At 40.1% G+C, this 22,384-nt stretch overlaps 1 protein-coding gene across 2 annotated transcripts in view; it reads right to left on the reverse strand.

Annotated features, from left to right (window-relative positions):
* DNAJC12 (DnaJ heat shock protein family (Hsp40) member C12) overlaps positions 251–22,384 on the reverse strand; it is a 45,072-nt gene continuing 22,938 nt past the window's right edge. For both annotated transcript variants that reach the window (XM_021072941.1, XM_001925242.5), the window contains 3 exons: positions 13,401–13,540; positions 7,599–7,803; positions 251–766 (listed from right to left, as the gene is read on the reverse strand). In XM_021072941.1, coding sequence (XP_020928600.1) covers positions 672–766; positions 7,599–7,803; positions 13,401–13,540 — 440 coding nt within the window. In that variant the 3' untranslated portion in view covers positions 251–671. The remainder of the gene's footprint in view (positions 767–7,598; positions 7,804–13,400; positions 13,541–22,384) is intronic.

Raw genomic sequence — 22,384 nt, forward strand, 5'->3', positions numbered from 1 at the left:
TATTTGAGTGCCCACTTGGGCCAGGAAGGCATTATAACAGGCAACTGTAGTCCAAAATCTCATTTTATTCATTTAACATGCTACCTTTTAAAATTTTGCCACAAGGTGCGGCTCAGATTGAGGTTGCTGTGGCTGTGGCACAGGCCGGCAGCTGCAGCCCAGATCTGACCCCTAGCCTGGGAACTTCCATATGCTGCAGGTGCAGCCCTAAAAAAAAAAAAAAAAAATGTACAGTTAAATTACAAATTCATTATGAACTTTGGGTAAACTATTTATTTCATTCAATGAAGTTTTGGCAAGTAATTTCACATCTCAGTTTAAGTCCACAATCAGAAAACATTTCTTGTATATCCAGTACTAGTAAAGATCATGGTATATCAATGAAATATTTAAATACAGAGAACAGTTTTTTTCATGGATTTCTACAAATAACATTAACAGGAAAACAAACAATCTAATCTGGATCTGAGAGCATTAATTTATTCAAATATTTAAAGAAACTAATCTGAAAATTTTCTCATTTAAAAAACACATTGGGAGAATGGTTTCAAGGATGGGGGAATGAACTGGTATTCAGCAATTCACAAACATGATACTTAAAGATCTGAACAAAGACTGCATGTTTTCAACACAGAAGATGATCTTGCACTGTTTCTCTCAGTATGGACATTTCATATTTCATAGTTTCTGAATTTCCTCAGCAGTTCTGAAGGAGCATCCCTAGACCAGCGGAAACGAAAGTGCCAGCAGTTCACATCCGACAAACCTTTGGAAGAGAGAAGAGAAGATTCTAAAATCAGAGGGTGGAAAAGTCAACCGTTTAGTAATAAACAGCTTCTTGGTAAGATTTCATTGTACAATATAAAGCAACTATACTCCAATAAAATAAAATTCTTATAAAAAATGAAAAAAGATTTTATTCCAATAAGTAAAAATGTAAGGATCAATCTTTGGTATGAATTATTAAGAAATTCATCCACAGAAATAGATGAACCTAAGCAGACTTTTGCATCCTTATGAACAGGAGTTGGTTTATCTAGATGAGAGGACTTCATACGTTCATTTATTTTTATTTATTTGTCTTTTGCCTTTTTAGGGCCACACCCAAGGCATATAGAGGTTTCCAGACTAGGGGTCGAATCGGAGCTGCAGCTGCCAGCCTATGCCACAGCCACGGCAACGCCAGATCCTCAACCCACTGAGGGAGGCCAGGGTTGGAACCTGCATCCTCATGGATACTAGTTGGGTTCATTAACCACTGAGCCACGATGGGAACTCCAGGACCTCACATGTTTAAATGCTAATAATAAAAGGTACTGATAGGAGTTCCTGTCATGGCGCAGCAGAAATGAATCTGGCTAGGAACCATGAGGTTGCAGATTCGATCCCTGGCCTCACTCAGGGGGTTAGGATCCGGCGTTGCTGTGGCTGTGGCATAGGCCGGAAGCTGTAGCTCCAAGTAGACCTCTAGCCTGGGAACCACCATATGCCCCAAGTGCAGCCCCAAAAAGCAATAAATAAATAAATAAAAAAGTGTATAAACCTTTAACCCAATAATTCTACTCTAGAAATTTAACCTAACGAATAATCATGGATGTGCTCAAGGGTTTAACTATGAGGATATTTATTTTGATACTATCTATAAATATTTAAAAATCAAGAAACAATCTAAATCCAGCAAAAAAAAGGTTGGTTAAAAGGATATAGTTATTAACAATTTTAACATTTATGCTCATAGAAAATGTTCATAACATATTGCTAAGTGACAGAAAAAAGTTTAGACAATATGATCTCATTCCTAAATTCATTATTTACATGAGTATTTAGGTAAAAAAAAAATTTAAATCTATAAGGAATTATCCCTAGATATTAACAGTTGTTATTCCTGGATAGTTAGAATAGATGTGGTTTCTATTTTTTTATACTGTTTTTTGTTTATATTTCTTATTTTTCTGCAATGACCAAGCATGCCTTATATCATTTTTCTGTTTATAGTATTGCTAATGAAAAAGTAGGCTACAGAATGTGCTCTCATTCATAATTTAAAGTATTATCTAAATATCTAATAGGAGAAATATACACAGAAAGTTGATAGTGATTATCCCAGGAAAACAGGATCTGCACTTACTTTAGAATTATCAGAGAAAAAAAAAATTCTAAAGAATTTCCATTTGGGGAAAAAGCAAAAAGGAAATTGTTTCTGAACACCTGTAATTGAAATACCCACACAAAATATGTAATGTCGTTTTCATTTTAGGTATACTAAAGTCTCTTAAAATATATGAAAATATAAATAATAAATATTTCCCTATGTGGTAAGACTACTAAGTGCTGTATTTTCATCCTTCTGCTTGACCACATTTTCTCATATTTCTACACCAAATACACGTTAGTTTGTTTTTACATTTTTTTCACATGTTATTTTTGTAGTTTGAAAAAGACGTTTTCTGGTTTGGGTTCCTCTAGAAATAGACCCCAGACAAGACTTTGAATGCAAGTGGCTAATTTGGGAGGTGATCCCTGGTGACCCTAGTAGGGAAGTGGGGAAAGGAAGCCAGGTCTATAAAAGGTAACTTTTTAGGAATTTACTACCCTGGGGTTTGATCTCCTTGGGGAGCCTGGGAAGCAATATAAAAACCCTCAAAGGGAATTCCCATTGTGGCTCCGAGGGTTACAAACCCGACTAATATCCATGAGGATGCGGGTTCAATCCCTGGCCTCACTCAGTAGGTTAAGGATCCCATGTTACTCTGAGCCATGGTGTAGGTCACAGATACAGCTCCAATTCAACCCCTAGCCTGGAAACTTCCATATGCCACAGGTGCCACCCTAAAAAAAACCCTCAGAGTTATTCCACTTCAGGAATGAAGGAGCTGGGGAATTTAGTCTCCCCCTCCAATGCATTATTATCTGATGGCTACACCCCAGGGTTATTCCCTGGCACTTAACTGCCAGATCATTTGCTGCCAAGCCAGCCCTACTTCCAGAGAAAGCCCTCTGGTGGGAGCCACAGGATTGGCAATGCCTAAGAAGGCAAATGCCCAGAGGATATATTGGCACACCAACAGCATCTGCTACATTCAGTTATTTTTTCTTTTTACTGCAGGATGTTATACAGAACTATTTGATTCTAGAATTGTATGTATCAGAAGGCACATTTATTGCATGTTTAAATGAAAAGAAAGTAAAAGTAAGATTGTCTCCCACATGGGATTTCAGAGGCTGTGCTCTGTTTTCCTGGTTACGATGCAGAGTCAGAAAATGATGAAGGGCTGCTTGATGGATGCTCATCACAGAAGAGGCATCAAAAGGCAAACTCCAAAGAAAATAACAGGCACTGCTTGAGGAAATGAACAAAAATGCCCACAAGTTATGTGGGAAGCCACTCAGGGCTTGGTAAAGCTGACAGGAATAATATTTCTTAAATGCTGACATAAAAATTTACACTGCAGTAAAATGAAATTATAAATAATCATGCAACTGCATGTTGGCATATGAAACACCAAATTTAAGGCACTACTCAGAACACCCAATAATCCCCTAAACAACATTAACAAAATATTGGTAAGTGCAGCCTTCAGCAAAATGTCCTAATTCTTATTCTCCAACGACAGCTTCTCGGAACAATGATCCTGTCTCCCTCCTCTCACCCCCTCCGGCTTCATTCCTCCACCGCAAGAAGAGAATACACTTCACCACGTAAGGGTATCAAAACCAGCATCACAATTTATTCTTTTTTTTTTAATTCACTTTACTATTTTATTTTATTTTATTTGTCTTTTTGTCCTTTTAGGGCCACTCCCGTGGCATATGGAGGTTCCCAGGCTAGGGGTCCAATCTGAGTTGTAGCTGCCAGCCCATGCCAGAGCCACAGCAACACCAGATCCAAGCCAGATCTGCGACCTACACCACAGCTCACGGCAAGGCAGGATCCTTAACCCACTGAGCGAGGCCAGGGATTGAACCCAACCTCTTGGATGCTAGTTGGGTTCATTAACCGCTGAGCCACGACAGGAACTCCCCACAATTTATTCTGAGTAAATAACAATACATCTACACTATGGACTATTTGTCAGGTGTTAAAAGCAATAAGTACATTCTAAATATTAAGGACTAAGAAGTTCCATAGTAATAAAAACTAACACTAAAAAAGCACTGGTGGAGTTCCCATTGTGGCTCAGTGGTTAAGAATGCAACTACAACCTCTGAGAAATTGCAGGTTTGATCCCTGGCCTTGCTCAATGGGTTAAGGATCCAGTGTTGCCACAAGCTTCTGCGTAAGTCAAAGATGTGGCTTGGATCCAGTGTTGCCGTGGCTGTGGTGTAGGCCTCAGCTGCATCTCCAATTCAACCCCTAGTCAGGGAACTTCCATATGCCACAGGCGCCGCCATAAAAAGGAAAAAAAGCACTAGCTGTGTAGTATCGGCCTAAATATTTTACGTATGTTGTTTACTTCTCAAAAAGACTTTACAAGGGAGAAACTAATATTTTAAGCATCATACAGAGATAAGAAAATGCAGATACAGAGAGGTTAATTTGCCTCCCCAAGGTCACACAACTCATTAGGGGGAAAAGCTAGGCTCTGGTTCCAGAGTCAGTGCTCCTAGCTAGTGTATGATAGAGAGGAACGTGCACAGTATAATTCCATTTGTTATGTGTAAAGTCCTCATAAATAAACATACACTTATATATGCCTTTGTTAGCATAGAGAACAGCATGGGTGAGAACACATCTGAGCATCTGCATTGGTTACCTCAGGAGGCAGAAACAGAGAAGGACAGGTCATGAGGCTAGACCCTAAGTTACTGTCTATATATGAGTCTTTGAATTGTTTAATGACAAGTTTATATTACTTTGGGGTTTGTTTCACTTTATTATAGTTGATTTACAATGTTCTGTCCATTCCTGCAGTACAGCAAAGTGACCCAGACATACATATATATACATTCTTTTTCTCATATTATCTACTACCATGTTCTACCACAAGTGATTATAGTTCCCTGTGCTATACAGCAGTACCTCATTGCTTATCCATTCTAAACGTGATAGCTGCATCTACTAACCCCAAACTCCCACCCCCCTCCATACTCCCCTTTAGCAACCACAAGTCTGTTCTCTATGTCTGTGAGTCTTTTCTGTTCTGTACATAGGTTTATCTGTGCCGTATTTTAGATTCCACATATAAGTGATATCATGTGGTATTTGTCTTTCTCTTTCTGACTTACTTCACTTGGTATGAAAATCTCTAGTTGTATCCAAGTTGCTGGAAATGGCATTATTTTGTTCTTTTTTATGCCTGCATAGTTAAATAACTATTTTTTAAAAGAAAGAGAAAAAAAATTGCTTTTCTTTTTAGGGCTCCTCCTGCAGTAACTGGACATTCCAGGGCTGGGGTCAAATCGGAGCTGCAGCTGAGACCTTTGCCACAGCAACACTGGATCCAAGCCACAGCTTGCACCAACACCAGATCCTTAACCCCCTGAGTGCAAGGCCAGAGATCAAACCCACGTCTTCATGGAAACTATGTCAGGTTCTTTTTCTTTTTCTTTTTCTTTTTTTTTTTTTTTTTTTGTCTTTTTGCCTTTTCTAGGGCCACTTCCCGCGGCATATGGAGCTATAGCCGCCGGCCTACGCCACAGCCACAGCAATGCAGGATCCTTAACCCACTGAACAAGGCCAGGGATCGAACCTGCAACCTCATGGTTCCTAGTCGGATTCGTTAACCACTGCGCCACAACAGGAATTCCACTATGTCAGGTTCTTAATCTGCTGAGCCATAATTTTTTCCCAAGAAAATTTTATAGAATCTCTTGAGACGGATTTAAGTGGAGCTTCAGTGTGATTTTCTGGCATGATTGATCCCCTTAATTCTGTTGAACTCAGACTAGGTCTGACTCTGAAATAGAAGGTCACAGGAAGGCCATAGGGGTTCAAGAAGCACAGATCTAAACATTCTGATGCTAAATGGAGAAATATTTACCTGTCTGCCTGGGTGTGCCTGTGAGTGGGTGTTTGTAGGTGTATGTTTGCCTAAAACACTGTTTTTCTGGCATTTGGTCTTCTACTTTGATCAGTTTGTTATACTGTAACTACTTCCAGTTATGAGGATGATGCAATCAATGGAGACCTACAAAAGGATCTCTTGGGTAACCTCATTGCAGTAGGGTGCCTGAATGAAGCTCTAAGGATCTTTATTCCCAACAAGTAGTGAGCATGTGAAAGTTCTCCCCAAAGAGAGTTTTGAAGTGACTATTTCTAGAAAGACTCCCGTTCACCAAAAACTATCATCTTTTTTTTATAGTAAGTGTTCAAGGACATTCAGGAACCTTCTGCTTAAAGGCTAAATTCTAACCAGATGTTAGAATAACTGAGAATCAAGAATCTAGAGGAGGAGTTCCTGTCGTGGCGCAGTGGTTAACGAATCCGACTAGGAACCATGAGGTTGCGGGTTCAGTCCCTGCCCTTGCTCAGTGGGTTGACGATCCGGCTTTGCCGTGAGCTGTGGTGTAGGCTGCAGACGCGGCTCGGTCCCGAGTTGCTGTGGCTCTGGCATAGGCCGGCGGCTACAGCTCAGATTCGACCCCTAGCCTGGGAATCTCCATATGCCGCGGGAGCGGCCCAAGAAATAGCAAAAAGACAAAAAAAAAAAAAAGAATCTAGAGGAGAGTTACAGTGTATATACATAACACACCTCTACAAAATAAACACAGTGGGATAGCCAGATAGACAAAGAAATGATAACAGTAGCTAACAATTACCCAGGGCCTGCAATAGTCAAATCACTGTGCTGAGCATTCAGCATGGATCGCCTCATTTAATCCTCATGGTAAAGCTATGAGAAGATTCCACTCTGTCCTCTATTTTGTAGATGAGGCAACTGAAGAGTAGAGAAGTTCAACTTTTACTGAGTAATACAGATAATAAATGGTAGATCTAGGATGTGAGCCAGGTAGTGTAGCTTGGGAGCCGAATTTAAGCTCTGTAATACCTTCTTCAGTGGATCTATACCTGAATCAGCTATCTACAGAGCTACTTACAGATGAGGCATCTTCTCAGGATAGTGCAACACCTTAGAACACAGATTAAGCAGCCAGACTCCCTCAGTTCAGACCCCTTTCCTGCCACATACAAGCTGGATAACCTTGAGAAAATTATTCAACCTCTCTAGGCTTCAGTTTTCATTTGTAAAGTGAGAATAATATTGATACCAACCTCACAAAATTGGAGTGAGAATTAACTAAATTAATATATATATAATTAATAGTAAATGACATAATAAATACCAAGTAATATATGTAAAGAGCATTTCTTTACGTAGTAAACACCCAACATGTTAGCCAGTGTTATTTCGGTAAAGCAGATGATCCCCCACCCCAAAAAAGAAGATGATCCCAGAAATGTCTAAAATTTTCTGTTGCAAGGAATGTATTAAAGAATATGTCTTCTAGTTCTGCGTCACTCTTAGTTTAAGGTGCTTAACCAAGCCTTTATTTGTCACTATTGTGCAAGTGGAAAAGTTGGGAATAAACACCATATAAACCAAGACTTAATTTCAGACCTTCTCTGTTCTTCAAAGCTACCCCGTGACATGACTTACTTGGAGAATCTGAATTTTGTGGGGAGAATGACTTCTCCAGGGAATTTGATTCTTTTTGCTCCATTTTCTCTGTGGTTGAATCCAGCTCCTCTTTCTTTATTTCTTTTTGCTCATTCCATTCCTGATTTTCCATTTTGTTGGTATGAGTCTGGTCAGATTCTTCCAGCATCAGATCTTTTTTACCTCTGACAGCCCAGTGCATTGACTACATTAAATAAAAGCAGACATATAAAATTGATATTACATAGTTTCTATATTTAAAGTTCAATATGGGATAACACCAGACCTACTATTACAGTGCTGATGAACAAAATGTTAAACTTAACTATCTGCCAGATATTAAACAATTAATTCAGATATTAATCAATTAATCCTCACTGATTTGGAAGACTAAGAATATAAGAAGAAATCCACAGCCTCATAGAGAGCCAAGGGACCAACATCAGAGAGATTCAATGAATGAGACATTTCTTCAGAAAGTTAAACATAAAATTACCGTATGGCCCAGCAATTCAATTCCTAGGCACATACCCAAAAGAACTGAAAGCAGATATTCCAAAGAAAAACTTGACAAATGTTCATAGCAGCACCAGTCACAGGAGTCAAAGGTGGGAATAACCCAAATGGCCGTCAGCTCACAAATGGATAAGCAAAAATGTGGTAGAGCCATACCATGAAATATTATTCTGCCATAAAATAGGAATGAAGTACTGCAAACATGGATAAACCTTGAAAACATTATGCTAAGTAAAAGAAGTTAGATATAAAAAGCCATACATTGGAATTCCCTGGTGGCTAAGTGGGTTAAGGATCTGGCACTGTGACTGCTATAACTCTGGTTATTGCTATGGCACAGGTTCAATCCCTAGCCTGGGAAATTCCACATGCTGCAGGCGCAGCCAAAAAAAAAGCCACATATTGTATGATTCCAGACTATACAAATCCATAAAGATATAAAGCAGATTAGTGGTTACCAGGAGCTGGGGGAGAAGGGAACAGGGCACGATTGCTAAGAGGCTTCCTTTTGAGGATATGAAAAAGTTCTGAAACTAGGTAGTGATGATACACAAACAACATGGTGAATGTATTTAATGCCACTGAATCATTCACTTTAAAATGGTTAAAATCCAAGTTCTCTTGTAGCACAGAGGGTTAAGGATCCAGTGTTGTTACTACAGCAGCTTGGGTCATTGCTGTGTGGGTTCAGTCCCTGGCCCAGGAACTTCCACATGCTGAGGCACCACCCGCCCTGAAAAAAAAGGTTAAAATGGTGAGTTTTGTGTTATGTGTATTTTACTAACAAACAAACAAAAAGGCTGTGTACCTTGAGCCGTGCCAGAGATTAAACCTACTATTATAGTTAACTATTTTAACTATTTCCACACTGCTGTTGTGACCTTCCATCCAGCCAGGATCCATGCAGACTCAGTAAATATTAGAATTCTGGATTATAGATCTTCTCTTTAAGAAAAATCATGGCACAAAGCAGGAAGTCAATCAATATTTCCTGTGAAACGTTTGTCCTAACTTTAAGCAGATTTTCTTAAAGTCTATTTGCCATCAAATAATGAGAACTTTCTAAATATCCTTCCATTTGTTTTTTTTTTTTTTAATGATAATGTCAATGTGTGTGTATCCTCTGTATGGAAGGTTTCTGGAAGGAAACACAAAAACTGCAGTAGGGACTTTCCAGGAGAGTAGAGCAGAACTGGGGTCTGGAATAAGAATGGACGTACTTTTTATTACTTATCTTATTGTACTATTTTGACTTTTTTAAACAAAAGTGTCATTTTATTATAGTTATCATTTATAATTTTTAAAAACCGGGAACCGTAAATGAAGTGTTGGGCATTGCCCATGGATTTATGGTATAACTTTTGTGGGTTTTTTTGTTTGTTTGTTTTGGGGTTTTTTGTTTGTTTGTTTTTTGTCTTTTTGCCTCTTCTAGGGCTGCTCCTGCGGCATATGGAGGTTCCCAGGCTAGGGGTCTAATCAGAGCCATAGCCGCCAGCCTACACCAGAGCCACAGCAACTCGGAATCCAAGCTGCAACTTCGACCTATACCATGGCTTACGGCAACGCTGTATCCTTAACCCACTGAGCAAGGCCAGGGATCGATCGAACCTGCAACCTCATGGTTCCTAGTCAGATTCGTTAACCACTGAGCCACGACGGGAACTCCTCGGTGGTGTTTTTTTGTTGTTGTTTTTTTAACTTTCGTATTTTTAGACAAACACGAGATCCAAAACCCTTGAAAACCCTCCCCAGAAACCTGATACCCTAGAATTGTGTCCAGTATTGCTGGTGGACTGTGGTCCTTTGCCAAGTGATTTAACTATAATTTTTTCAGAATACCTCTGACTTCTTTTGTTTGTTTTGTTTTTTGTTTTTAGGGCCACACCTATGGCATAGGGTGCCCTGGGCAGAAGTTGGCAACCCCAGTATTCTGACATAGTTTATTTATTTATGTATTTTGTCTTTTTAGGGCATATGAAAGTTACCAGGCTACGGGTCGAATCGGAACTGCAGCCGCTGGCCTACCCCACAGCCACAGTAATACCAGATCCTTAACCCCACCAGATTCGAGCCATGTCTGTGACCTACATCACAGCTCACGGTAATACCAGATCCTTAACCCACAAGCAAGGCCAGGGATCGAACCCACATCCTCATGGTTACTAGTCAGGTTTGCTACTGCTGAGCCACAATGGGAATTCCAGCTCTGGCTTCTGACGGTGCATAGGGGGTGAAAAGAAATCCTAAATTATAACCATTTTATTGTCAAAATGGTATATGAATATACCCTACCTAAAAACCCCAATGGTAATGTTTATCTCCAGAAGGATAGTGATCTAATAGGTGACGGATGATACTAGGTATGATAATTGTTATTAATTTCTCTAGAGTAGTGAGTGTGAAAGGATGAAAAAATGAAATGCATACACACAGAAAACAACAACTAAAATGTTATAGAGGAAGGGGAGGTGTTCACATGAAGAAGTCACTGTGAGGATTAGAGCAGAAAGGAAAGAAAGGAAAATTACAGAAAGTCTATCAATGAGGTACAAAACATATAAACTTGGTACAGGGGTTTCAGAGTTCACTGAGGAAGAGAAACAAAATGTGAGAGGAAAAATATTACTGCTCATTTAAAGTGGGAAGATATGCATCTCAACATTTTTGTACCACTATTAAAAATAAATCAGAACCAAATGCTAGCCCAGCACAATATTTCAATGTTGCTTACAAGACAAATGATGCAGCCTGTAAGATCTAAAATGTAATTATTATAAGACCTCACCCAACTCATAGTTAAGCTAAATTCTAAGAAGAAGTAATATGTTTGGAGACAGGAAATTAGTATTTAATAGAAAGATTTTGGCAGTATAAATTAGACCAGGGATTTGGAGAATTTTTGAAAAATCCACAGCTGACTTGATATTAGCAGTTAAAATTAAGTAACAGAGTTCAATGGATCAGTAAGAAAAATGAACTATTGGAGTTCCCGTCATGGTGCAGTGGAAACGAATCCAACTAGGAACCATGAGACTGTAGGTTCCATCCCTGGCCTTGCTCAGTGGGTTGGGGATCCAGCGTTGCCATGAGCTTCGGCCGAAGATTCGGCTCAGATCAGGCGTTGCTGTGGCTGTGGCTGTGGCTGGCAGCAACAGCTCCGATTAGACCCCTAGCCTGGGAACCTCCATATGCCACAGGTATGGCCCTAAAAAAAACCAAAAAAAAAAATTAGTTAACATTAAATTATATGCTTTATTTTGGAGTTCCCATGGTGGCGCAGTGGAAACAAATCTGACTAGGAACCATGAGGTTGCGGGTTTGATCCCTGGCCTTGCTCAGTGGGTTAAGGATCCAGCGTTGCTGTGGTGTAGGCTGCAGACACGACTCGGATCTGGCATTGGATCTGTGGCTCTAGTGTAGGCTGGCGGCAACAGCTCCGATTAGACCCCTAGCCTGGGAACCTCCATATGCCACAGGTGCAGCCCTAAAAAGACAAAAATCAAAAAAAAAAAATGAACTATTAAAAAATAGTCAGAGTTCCCATCATGGCTCAGTGGTTAATGAATCCGACTAGGAACCATGAGGTTTCGGGTTTAATCCCTGGCCTTGCTCAGTGGGTTAAGGATCCAGCGTTGCCGTGAGCTGTGCTATAGGTCACAGATTCGGCTTGGATCCCCCGTTGCTGTGGCTCTGGTATAGTCTGGTGGCTACAGCTCCGATTCAACCCCTAGCCTGGGAACCTCCACATGCCGCGAGAGCGGTCCAATAAATGGCAAAAAGACAAAAAAAAAAATTTTTTAAATAAAATAGCAAGGGTCACTGATTCAGTAACAATTACAGTGTGTCACACTCAAGAGTATGGAAAAGTGGTTATGTAGAGGTGCCAGAACAATGTTTATTTAGTCAGGGTTAACAAGGAATTTTGGATATACACAATGTAAAAGACAAAAAATCTTATTTTTGAGTATGTGAAGCTAAGTCACTATTTTTTTAAAGATCTTCTCTACTTATTTTGTGTATATATTCAACAAATTTATGGCTAGTCCTTCATAAATATTAACCCACCTTAAACAAATCATATGAATATACACTGCATTCCAAAATGAGACAAAGAAAACAGTTTACATGTTATCTAGAGTGGCTTTAACTGTATACTCTGAGAGTTTTTTCATTGTTCTTCCCCATTACATCAAAGACCATCCCTCACTGTTACAGGTTTTTTATCAGTGAAAAAACAATTTGCTCAAGTCTTCCTAAAATAAAAACTATTATGAAAGAATCTAGGGAGTTCCCGTTGTGGCTCAGCAGTAACGAACCCAACTAGTTCCCATGAGGACTCAGGTTTGATCCCTGGCCTCGATCATTGGGTTAAAGGATCCATGTTGCCAATGAGCTGTGGTGTAGATCACAGACACAGTTTGGATCTGGCATTGCTGTGGCTGTGGCGTAGGCCGGCGGCTGCATCTCCAATTCAACTCCTAGCCTGTGAACTTCCATATGCAGTGATGCAGCCCTAAAAGACAAGTAAAAAGAAGAAGGGGAAAGAATCTGTTTATTTTCTTTTTTAGGGCTGCACTGAGGCACACGGAAGTTCCCAGACTGGAGGTCGAATCAGAGCTGCAGCTGCCAGTCTACAACACAGCCACAGTAACGTGGGATCATCAGAATTTGGGTGAGAGGGGTGGTTTGTTTTTTTTTTTTTTTTGGCCACATCCACAGTATGTGGAAGTTCCCAGGCCAGGGATCAAACTGTCCTACAGTTGCAACCTGCACCACAGATGTGGCAACTGCGAGATCCTTAACCGGCTGCACAGGAACCTCCCAGAATTTTTAACAGGAATGATTTACAAATAATATACAGCTTTCTTTGATTAATCAGACCCTGTTTTTTAATTGAGTTTATAAACCTTGAGAGGAGAACAAGCTCATATGAACTAAAATGATGGAGAATATGAATTTGCAGTGACTCAAAATTAAGCAATATTATATGAGCAACTTGAAAAGCACAGTTATCAGAATGTCTAAAACAGTAAATGATAAAGGAAAGCATATCTATACACTGAATCGAACAGCCCAAAAGACTGACAAATGTAGTCAGAGGCTCCTCTGCCCCTGATCCAGTGAATTTATTTCCCTTCACAGGATTTTATGGACACTGCATTATATTTAGATTCTATCAGCTTCTTGAGCTTCTCTCTCTTGTCTACTGACTCTTTAAACTATGTGAGTCTAATCCATGTGCAGCGTGAGCTTCATAAATTAACTTCATCCCAGAAAGGAACCTACCGTTTTCACCGAGTCACTCAAAGCTTCCCACTGCTGAAACGGCATCGAAATCTGGCTCCTTCGCCAGTGGTCGTAGCGGGCTCGACTCGCTTCATTAGTCAAAATCTCCTTTGCGTTCTGTAGTTTCTGAAAAGTCTCCACTAGAAAAGAAACCAAAAAGTGAGCACACTCTTTTGTGGGTTTTTTTGGGGGGGTTGTCTTTTTTTTTTTTTTTTTTTGGTCTTTTGTCTTTTTTTTAGGGCCTCACCTGCGGCATATGGAGGTTCCCAGGCTAGGGGTCTAATCAGAGCTGCTGCTGCCAGCCACAGCAACACCAGATCCACGCCACGTCTGCGACCTATATCACAGCTCACGGAAATGCTGGCTCCTTAACCCACTGATTGAGGCCAGGGATGGAACCCACAACCTCATGGTCAGACCCGTTTCCGATGCACCACGACGGGAATTCCTGAGTACACTCTTTTGGAAAAGTTATTTTATACTCCTCTACAAACAAATTGATCTCACTGAAATATGTCACTGCTATTTATCAGCTTAGTAGCCTTGTGCCAGTTCATTTCATCAAGCTTTAGTTACCTTATTTGTAAAGCACATCCTAGGGACAAGTGAGGTTATATACATAAAGTACCTGGCTCACAGTTTATCCACTCCCTTTACTAAGCTCCAGTGATGTGCCAAGTGCTATTCCAAGTGCTGATGACACAGGGGTAAACAACTGACATAATCCATTTCACAGCATAGACATTTATAAACATTGGAAAAAATACAGCTTTGTCTACTAAGAAGAAAACTACCTTTTCTAGTGGTAGTGTGAGAGAGGATAATGAGCAGACAAGAGAGAGCAGGCTACTCCATTACACTAGAGTGTAAATAGAGAACTTAAGGCAAAAAAGAAAAAGAAAAAAGTGATTTACTGGGGTTCCCATTGTGGCTCAGTGGTAAGGAACCCAACTAGTATCCATAAGGATGTGGATTCAATCCCTGGCCCCAATCAGTGGGTTAAGAATCCACCATTGCCATGAGCTGTAGTGCAGGTCACAGACAGCTTGGATCTGGTGTTGCTGTGGCTGTGCCATAGGTTCCCCTAACCTAGGAACTTCTATATGCCACAGGAGTGGCCCTGAAAATAAAAATTTTGAAAAGCGTGGTGATTTAGAGGAAGTAGAAGATGCCAGGTGTTCCCCTGGTGGCTCAGCGGGTTAAGAACCCAAAATAGTGTCCGTGAGTATGCAGGTTCAATCCCAGGCCTCACTCAGTGGATTAAGGATCTGGTGTTGCCTCAAGCTACAATATGGGTCAGCAGATGCAGCTGGGATCCAGATCTGGCATTGCTAGGGCTGTGGCATATGTTGGCAGCAGCAGCTCCAATTTGACCCCTGGCCTGGGAACTTCCATATGCCACAGGTGCCTCTGTAAACAGAAAAAAAAAAAAAAAAAATGCCGGCGTTCCCGTTGTGGCGCAGTGGTTAACGAATCTGACTAGGAACCATGAGGTTGCGGGTACAATCCCTGGCCTTTCTCAGTGGGTTAAGGATCCAGCGTTGCCGTGAGCTGTGGTATAGGTTGAAGACATGGCTTAGATCTGGAGTTGCTATGGCTCTGGCATAGGCCGGCGGCTACAGCTCCAATTAGACCCCTAGCCTCGGAACCTCCATATGCCGTGGGAGCGGCCCTAGAAAAGGCAAAAAAAAAAAAAAAAAATGCCAATGTGGCAGGAAGACACAGGGCCAGAAGAAAAATGAGAGTTGGGGCTGTAGAGTAGACAACGGCCTGGTAACCCAGGACCTTAGAGGTTATGCCAAGGGTTCTGGTCTGATTTTTTGTTGTAAGAGCAATAGGAAGCTATTGGGAGGTTTAAAACACAAGGAAAAACATAGTAGATGGTTGAGAAATGGTAGCTTTGTCACTGATCTATTTGACAAGATGGCATACAATAAAAAGCTTTCAAGGACTGTTGGAAACACTTCCAATATTTCTGCTCCTTCATGAGGTTAAAACTAAGCAGGATAAAAGCCAATATACACAAATCAACTATGTTTCTATATATTAGCAATGAACAATCTTAAAATGAAATTAAGAAAATATTCCATTTACAATAGCATCAAAAAAATAAAGTGCTTAAGAAAGGTTAGTGAAAGAAGTGCAAGACTATACAGCAAAAACTGTAAAACATTGTTGAAAGAAATTAAATATTTAAATAAATGGAAAGACATCCATGTTCATAGATCAGAAGACATAATATTGCTAAAATCATAATACTTCTCAAACTGATCTACAGCTACAACACCGTTTCTATCAAAATCCCAGCTGCCTCTTTTTTGCAGAAATTAGCAATACATATGCAAATGCAAAGAACCCAGAATAGTCAAAACAATCTTGAAAAATAACAGTAAAGGGAGGGAAGGGAGTTCCCTGGTGGTCAGGGGCTAAGGATCTAGTATTGTCACTGCTGGGTCACTGCTGTGGCACAGACTCAGTCTCTGGCTCAGGAACTTCCACATGCCCCTGTCACGGCCCAAAAGAATAGAAAGAAATGAAATACAGTTTGGTAGTTCCTCAAAACGTTAACCACAGAATTACCATACGAAGCAAAAATTTAAACCCTAGGTATATATCTGAGAGAACTGAAAACATCGGTCCACACATATAAAAACGGGCATATGAATGTCCATACCCGCATTATTCACACTAGCCAAAAAATGGAAATAATTCAAATATTCATCAACTAATAAGAGGATAAACAAAATGTGATATATGCTATAAACATGTTACAACATGGATGAGCCTTGAAAATATTATAATAAATGAAAAAAGATAGTCTCTAAAGGCCACATACTATGTGATTCCATTTATGTGAAATATTCGGAGTAGACAAATCTGTACAGTAATTAGATTCCCAATTGCCAGGGGGTGGGAGGGGAAAATGGGAAATGATTGCTAATGAGTATAGAATTTCTTTTTCACAACAACCTTATGAGGTGAATATTATTAGTATTTTTCCTGTTTTACATAATCAAAGGCTGAATGAGATTAATGTAACTTGCCCAAAACCTCTAAGCTGAAAGTGACAGAAACACATTCAAATCCAAGCCTCTCAGGCTCCCCAGCTGGAGCTTTCCAGGGTACACTTGACTGTCTTCCTGCCCCTTCCATTTTCTGACAGTGCATGTTACCCTTAGGTCCCCTTTCTCCTTCATCTCCAGGGATAATAAAAATTTCATCATCCACCACTAAGATCCAAGGCTCTGCCCTTGAGAAGCTCAGAGTCTAGTAAGGACACAGACATATAAACAAATCATTTCAATACACTGTGATGAAGAGAAATACTGAGAGGAGTTCTCTTGTGACAAAACAGGTTAAGTATCCAGCACTGTCACTGCAGTGGCCTGAGTGGCTGCTATGACACAGGGTCGATGCCTGGCCCAGGAAATTCCACATACCACAGCCAGGCCAAAAAGAAAAATGGAAGAAAACAAAACAAAACAAAACACAGAGGCAAGACTGATTCTGCATGGGGAGTCAGAAAATACTTCATTAGTTTTCTTTTCTTTTTTTTTTCTTTTTTTTTTTTTTTTATGGCCTCACTAGCATTACATGGATGTTCCCTGGCCAAGGACTGAATCTGAACCACAGCTGCAACCTATGCAACAACACCTGATCTAACCCACTGCGCCAGGCCAGGGACCAAACCCACATCTCTGCAGCAACCTGAGCAGCAGCAGTCAGGTTCTTAACCCCCTGAGCCACAGCAAGAAATCATTAGTTTTCAATATATTTAAAGTCATCCTTGACTCTTCTCTTTCTCTCACACTCACTCTAATTCATCAGCAAATCCTGTTGGCTCCATCTTTAAAATATACCTAAGATCTGATCTCCTGTCCCATGCCAACTGCCATCACTCTGGTCTAAGCCACCCTCCTCTCTTGGCTGGATTATTATACTAGCTTCTCAACTGATCTCCCTGCCTTTGCTTCAGTCTGTTTTCCACACAGCGACCAGAGTGATCTTTTAAAAAAAATAAGTCACGTGGAGTTCCTGTTGTGGCTCAGTGGAAACAAGTCTGACTAGCAGACATGAGGACGCAGGTTCGATCCCTGGTGTTGCTCAGGAGGTTAAGGATCCAGTGTTGCTGTGAGCTGTGGTGTAGGTCGCAGATGTGGCTAGGATCCCACATTGCTATGGCTGTGGCATAGGCCTGCAGCTACAGCTCCAATTCGACCCCTAGCCTGGAACTTCCATATGCCTCGGATGTGGCCCTAAAAAGACAAAAAAAAAAAAAAAAATTTAAGTCACATAATATTACTCCTCTGCTTAAAATGACTTCCAATGACTTTTCATTTCTCTTAGAATAAAATGGAAACTTCTTACCATGGCTACCAGGCCTAACATGCTCTGCCTGCCCTCTATCCCTTTCTTCCTTCTCTAACCTCATTTCCTTCTACTTTTCCCACCTCCCTTGTTACAGTCATAGTAGCTTCCCTGATGCCCTTTGAGTACACCAAGCACACTCCAGCCCCAGGACTTGGCACGTGCTCTCTTCTCTACCAAGAACACCTCAACCCCAACCACTCACATGGCTTACTTCCTTCAGATGTCATCTTTGGAGTTTTCTCTCATCGTGCTACAGAAAATAGCTGCCCATCCCCTCTGCCCCATTCCTTTGTTTTTCATCATAGTACCTCCCCACTGGCATTGTATATAGTTATTTGTTTGTGGTCTATCTCCTCTATGAGAATACAAATTCCATAAGGGCAGAGACTTTGTCTGCTTTGTTCTCTGCTGCATCCTACACTGGAGCAGTGTAGAATATGTTCAAAAACTATTTGTGCATGGAGTTCCCGTCGTGGCGCAGTGGTTAACAAATCCGACTAGGAAACACGAGGTTGCGGATTCGATCCCTGGCCTTGCTCAGTGGGTTAAGGATATGGCGTGGCCGTGAGATGTGGTGTGGGTCACAGACGTGGCTCAGATCCCACGTTGCTGTGGCTGTGGTGTAGGCTGGCAGCTACAGCTTGGATTAGACCCCTAGCCTGGGAACCTCCATGTGACATGGATGTGGCCCTAGAAAAGGCAAAAACACACACACACACACACACAAAAACTATTTGTGCAATGAATGAATGAGTGAATGCTCCCAGTTTTGAGGGTGAGGCATTCTCTTGGGTCACTGCTGTGGTGTGGGTTCAGTCCCTGGCCTAGGAACCTCCACATGCTGTGGGCAAGGCCAAAAAAAAAAAAAAAAAAAACAAAAAAATTAGAGCATGAATACAAAGATAGTCATATAATGCTATTCCCCGAGCTCCAAGCACCAATGAAATGACACATACCCTTAAAACATTTCACGAATTAGGTATCCCTTAATAGTATTACTGGGAAAAAAAATTAAATTATCCTGATAATGCTAAAAAATACCTCATGTAAGCAGTCAATATCCTCTGAAACAGAAGATGTTAGGGCAAATGTATAGTCAACACTGATGGAACCTCCATACCAGCTGTGAAACTAATAAAATCCTCTGTATTCCAGCTGATAAAGAGCTGCTGTTCCTGAGCACTCATCCTCCAAACACCACCACTTCAGGTGGTCCTCCAGCAACCAGAAATATTGCCTGCCACAGCAGGGCACTTCCAGGGCCCTGTCCAAAGCTGGGCAGCACAAGTACCTAACAGGCCATTAAATATTTAATATCACTGCTGGATGCAGAAGCAATTAATGGATTAAAGGGAAGACTGTAAAGATGGGGCTATTGAAAGCTACAGGAAGACAAACTCATAAAAAACCCTCTTGCTAGCTCCAGCGAGCAATCCTTGCTGTTGCTGACGACAATGTAAATGTCCCTCGGTATAAATGGGATGTCACTTTTTCCAACAGGAATAAAAAGTTCATTAAATCATCCCCACGGATGCACATGCCAGTTACTGCTCAAGCAGTGGTTGTAAGGATTTACGTCTTTATCTATGAGTCACCTTCTCATTACTGTTGGCCTCTTTACACATTACTATTGCCAGAGTTTCTGGGAAGAAAGAATTCTTCTACTGTCAATCCCTCAATAGCAGTTGATAAGCAGAAAGCAAAAGACGTTACCTTTCCTGGTAAGTGGTCTTTTCCTTGTTCCATACCTTTCACCATACTTCACAAAAATGAGTTTGGACTTATATTTGTCCTTTAATATATCAGCTAATCAAATGAATCATACAAGATAAACATTTACCAGTTCTGGGAAGAGAGATTTCATTTTGTAAGCTTCTACAAGCAAATGATAGTAGAACCTTTAAGAGACATTGTGTTTAACTCCTAGGTCTACTTTGAAAATACAGAGGTTCTCCTGCTGTATAGCACAAGTAACTATATCCATCACTTGTGATAGAACGTGATAGAAGATAATATGAGCAAAAGGATGTATATCTGTATGACTGGTCACTTTGCTGTACAGCAGAAATTGACAAAACATTGTGAATCGACTATACTTTAACGAAAAAAAAATTTAATACGGAGGACTGTAAATCACCTATAATGGAAAAAATAAAATCATTACAAAAAAAGAAAATACAGAGGTTCTTTTAAATTCATATTTCACAATATAATTTATATTATTATTATAGCTGCATTTTAAATGTAGTCCATTCACAATTTCTTCCACAACTGCAGAGGAAGGCTTTCCAAAGACTTAGTAGATTGAGAGTTTAAATGAGAGTGAGAAAGATCTAATGTTTACTTACCAAAAAAAAACTATGCCATTTTGTTAAGTTTTTATCTTGTAATGCTTCATACAAACAAGAAAAGAAAACCCACTGAATCATAACTGCCAACATTCACTCAGTTTTTCCTACATGAAATATGGGGAGGGAGTGGGATCGACCGGGGGCTTGGAGTTAGTAGATGCAAACTATTACATTTGGAATGGATAAGCAATGAGGTCCTGCAGTATAGCAACAGGGAGTTATATTCAATCACTTGTAATAGAACATGATGGAAATAATATGAGCCACATTTGGCTGGGTCACTTTGCTTTACAGCAGAAACTGACAGAACACTGTAAATCAACTATATATATATATACTTGTCCCTTGTCTTTTGAGGGCCACACCCACAGCATATGGAGATTCCCAGGCTAGGGGTATAATCGGAGCTGTTTCTGCCAGTTTATGCCTCAACCACAGCAATGCCATATTCAAGCCACATCTGCGACCTACACCACAGCTCCTGGCAATGCCAGATCCTTAACCCACTGAGCGAGGCCAGGGATCAAACCTGCAACCTCATAGTTGCTAGTCAGATTGGTTTCCACTGAGCCATGACAGGAACTCTGAAATCAACTATGCTTTAATTAAAATTTTAAAAGAAGAGACCTCATTTAATCCTCATGGCAGATGCATGAAGTAATGATATATTATTTTTTCAACTTTACAATAATACAGATTTTCTTTTTCATCTTTCTAGGTCCACACCCACAGCATATGGAAGTTCCCAGGCTAGGTGTTGAATCGTTGCTGTAGCTGCTGGCCTATACCACAGCCATTGCAATGCAGGCTCCAAGCCGCATCTGCAACATACACCACAGCTCATGGCAACACTGGATCCTTAACCCACTGAGCGAGGCCAGGGATTGAACCTGAGTCTTCATGGATTCTAGTCAGGTTCGTTACCACTAAACCACAACAGGAACTCAATAATACAAATTTACTTATCTGACATTCTTTTTGCTATGGTTGTCCTACTATAAATTCTAAAATGCAGTGTTACAATTTATGTCTTAAACATCTGCTTTGAAAAGAAATTTTTAAAATAAAAATACATTTTTTTATATTTATTCACATATTTATAATTTCTGTTTCTCTTCCTATATATCTGAGTTTCCTTGGGTACCATTTCCTTTCCATCTAAATACCTACCTGCAGCACTTTTTTTAACTGGCCTTTCATCTATAGCTTAGATTTTTTCTTACTTAATTGTAATAATATACTATTAATCTACCCATTTTATCTATGAGAACGCTGAGGCTCAAAGAGGTTGCCTAGATTAGCTCAGTCATATGCGTGACCTAGGAGCATCCAGACAGACCAGGCTATGTTTGTATCCACTACTCCATCCTACTAAAAAAATCAGTCATTTCAATGGCAACAGTTGGGACCACATTCATCAAACCAAAAAGGTATATACACAAGTTTAATTTCTTCAGTTACTCTTCAAGTTTAGCCTTTGTCCTTAATGAAATATGTTTCCAAATCTGTCCAAGATGTTCTGAATTTCGGTCAAACCAAAATTCAGCATCAAGGTGAATTTCTGTTTCACATTTTAAAATAGTTTTACCAGTAACTTTAAGTGGGCAAAGAACCACTTAAATTTTCAGAAAGTCCTATTAATCCACATTGAGTACATGGATGCCTAAAAAGATGTGAAAACAATTTGTACCAAAGGTTGAATAACGCAAGCCTGACAAGGGAACATACTGATGTCTGCGTTCCTTTTCATTTTAAACAATATTTACACAGTCCAATGTTTATTTGAACAAGAAGCCTTGAGGTAGCCTGCACATGAAAATTTCCATCACTATGGCAACTAGAATGGCAATGATTGCACAGTGATTCATCATGAATTCTGAACAGAAATTGTTTGCCAGGGACAGAAAAACAACTCAAAGCCATGCTTCACTGGAAAAGAACCTAGTTAAAGAATAACCTGTGGTGGTGGTTTTCTTAAGTGTTTATCAAATTTTTATACTTTTGTGTTAGGACATCTATCTTAATTATTTTTAATTTTTTTTCTTGTGATGAGAACTCTAAGGGTTTACTTTTTTTTTTTTTTGGCCATGCTTGCACATGCAAATGTCCCCAGGCCAGGGATTGAACCCGCGCCATAGCAGTGACAATGCCAGATCCTTAACCTGCTGAACAACCAAGGAACTCCAACATCCATCTTAATATTAACTCTAAACAACTTATACAACCCAACAGCAAAAAAAAAAACCAACAACCCAATTGAAA

The sequence above is a fragment of the Sus scrofa genome, chromosome 14, assembly GCF_000003025.6.
Source record: "Sus scrofa isolate TJ Tabasco breed Duroc chromosome 14, Sscrofa11.1, whole genome shotgun sequence".
Classification (NCBI taxonomy): domain Eukaryota; kingdom Metazoa; phylum Chordata; class Mammalia; order Artiodactyla; family Suidae; genus Sus; species Sus scrofa.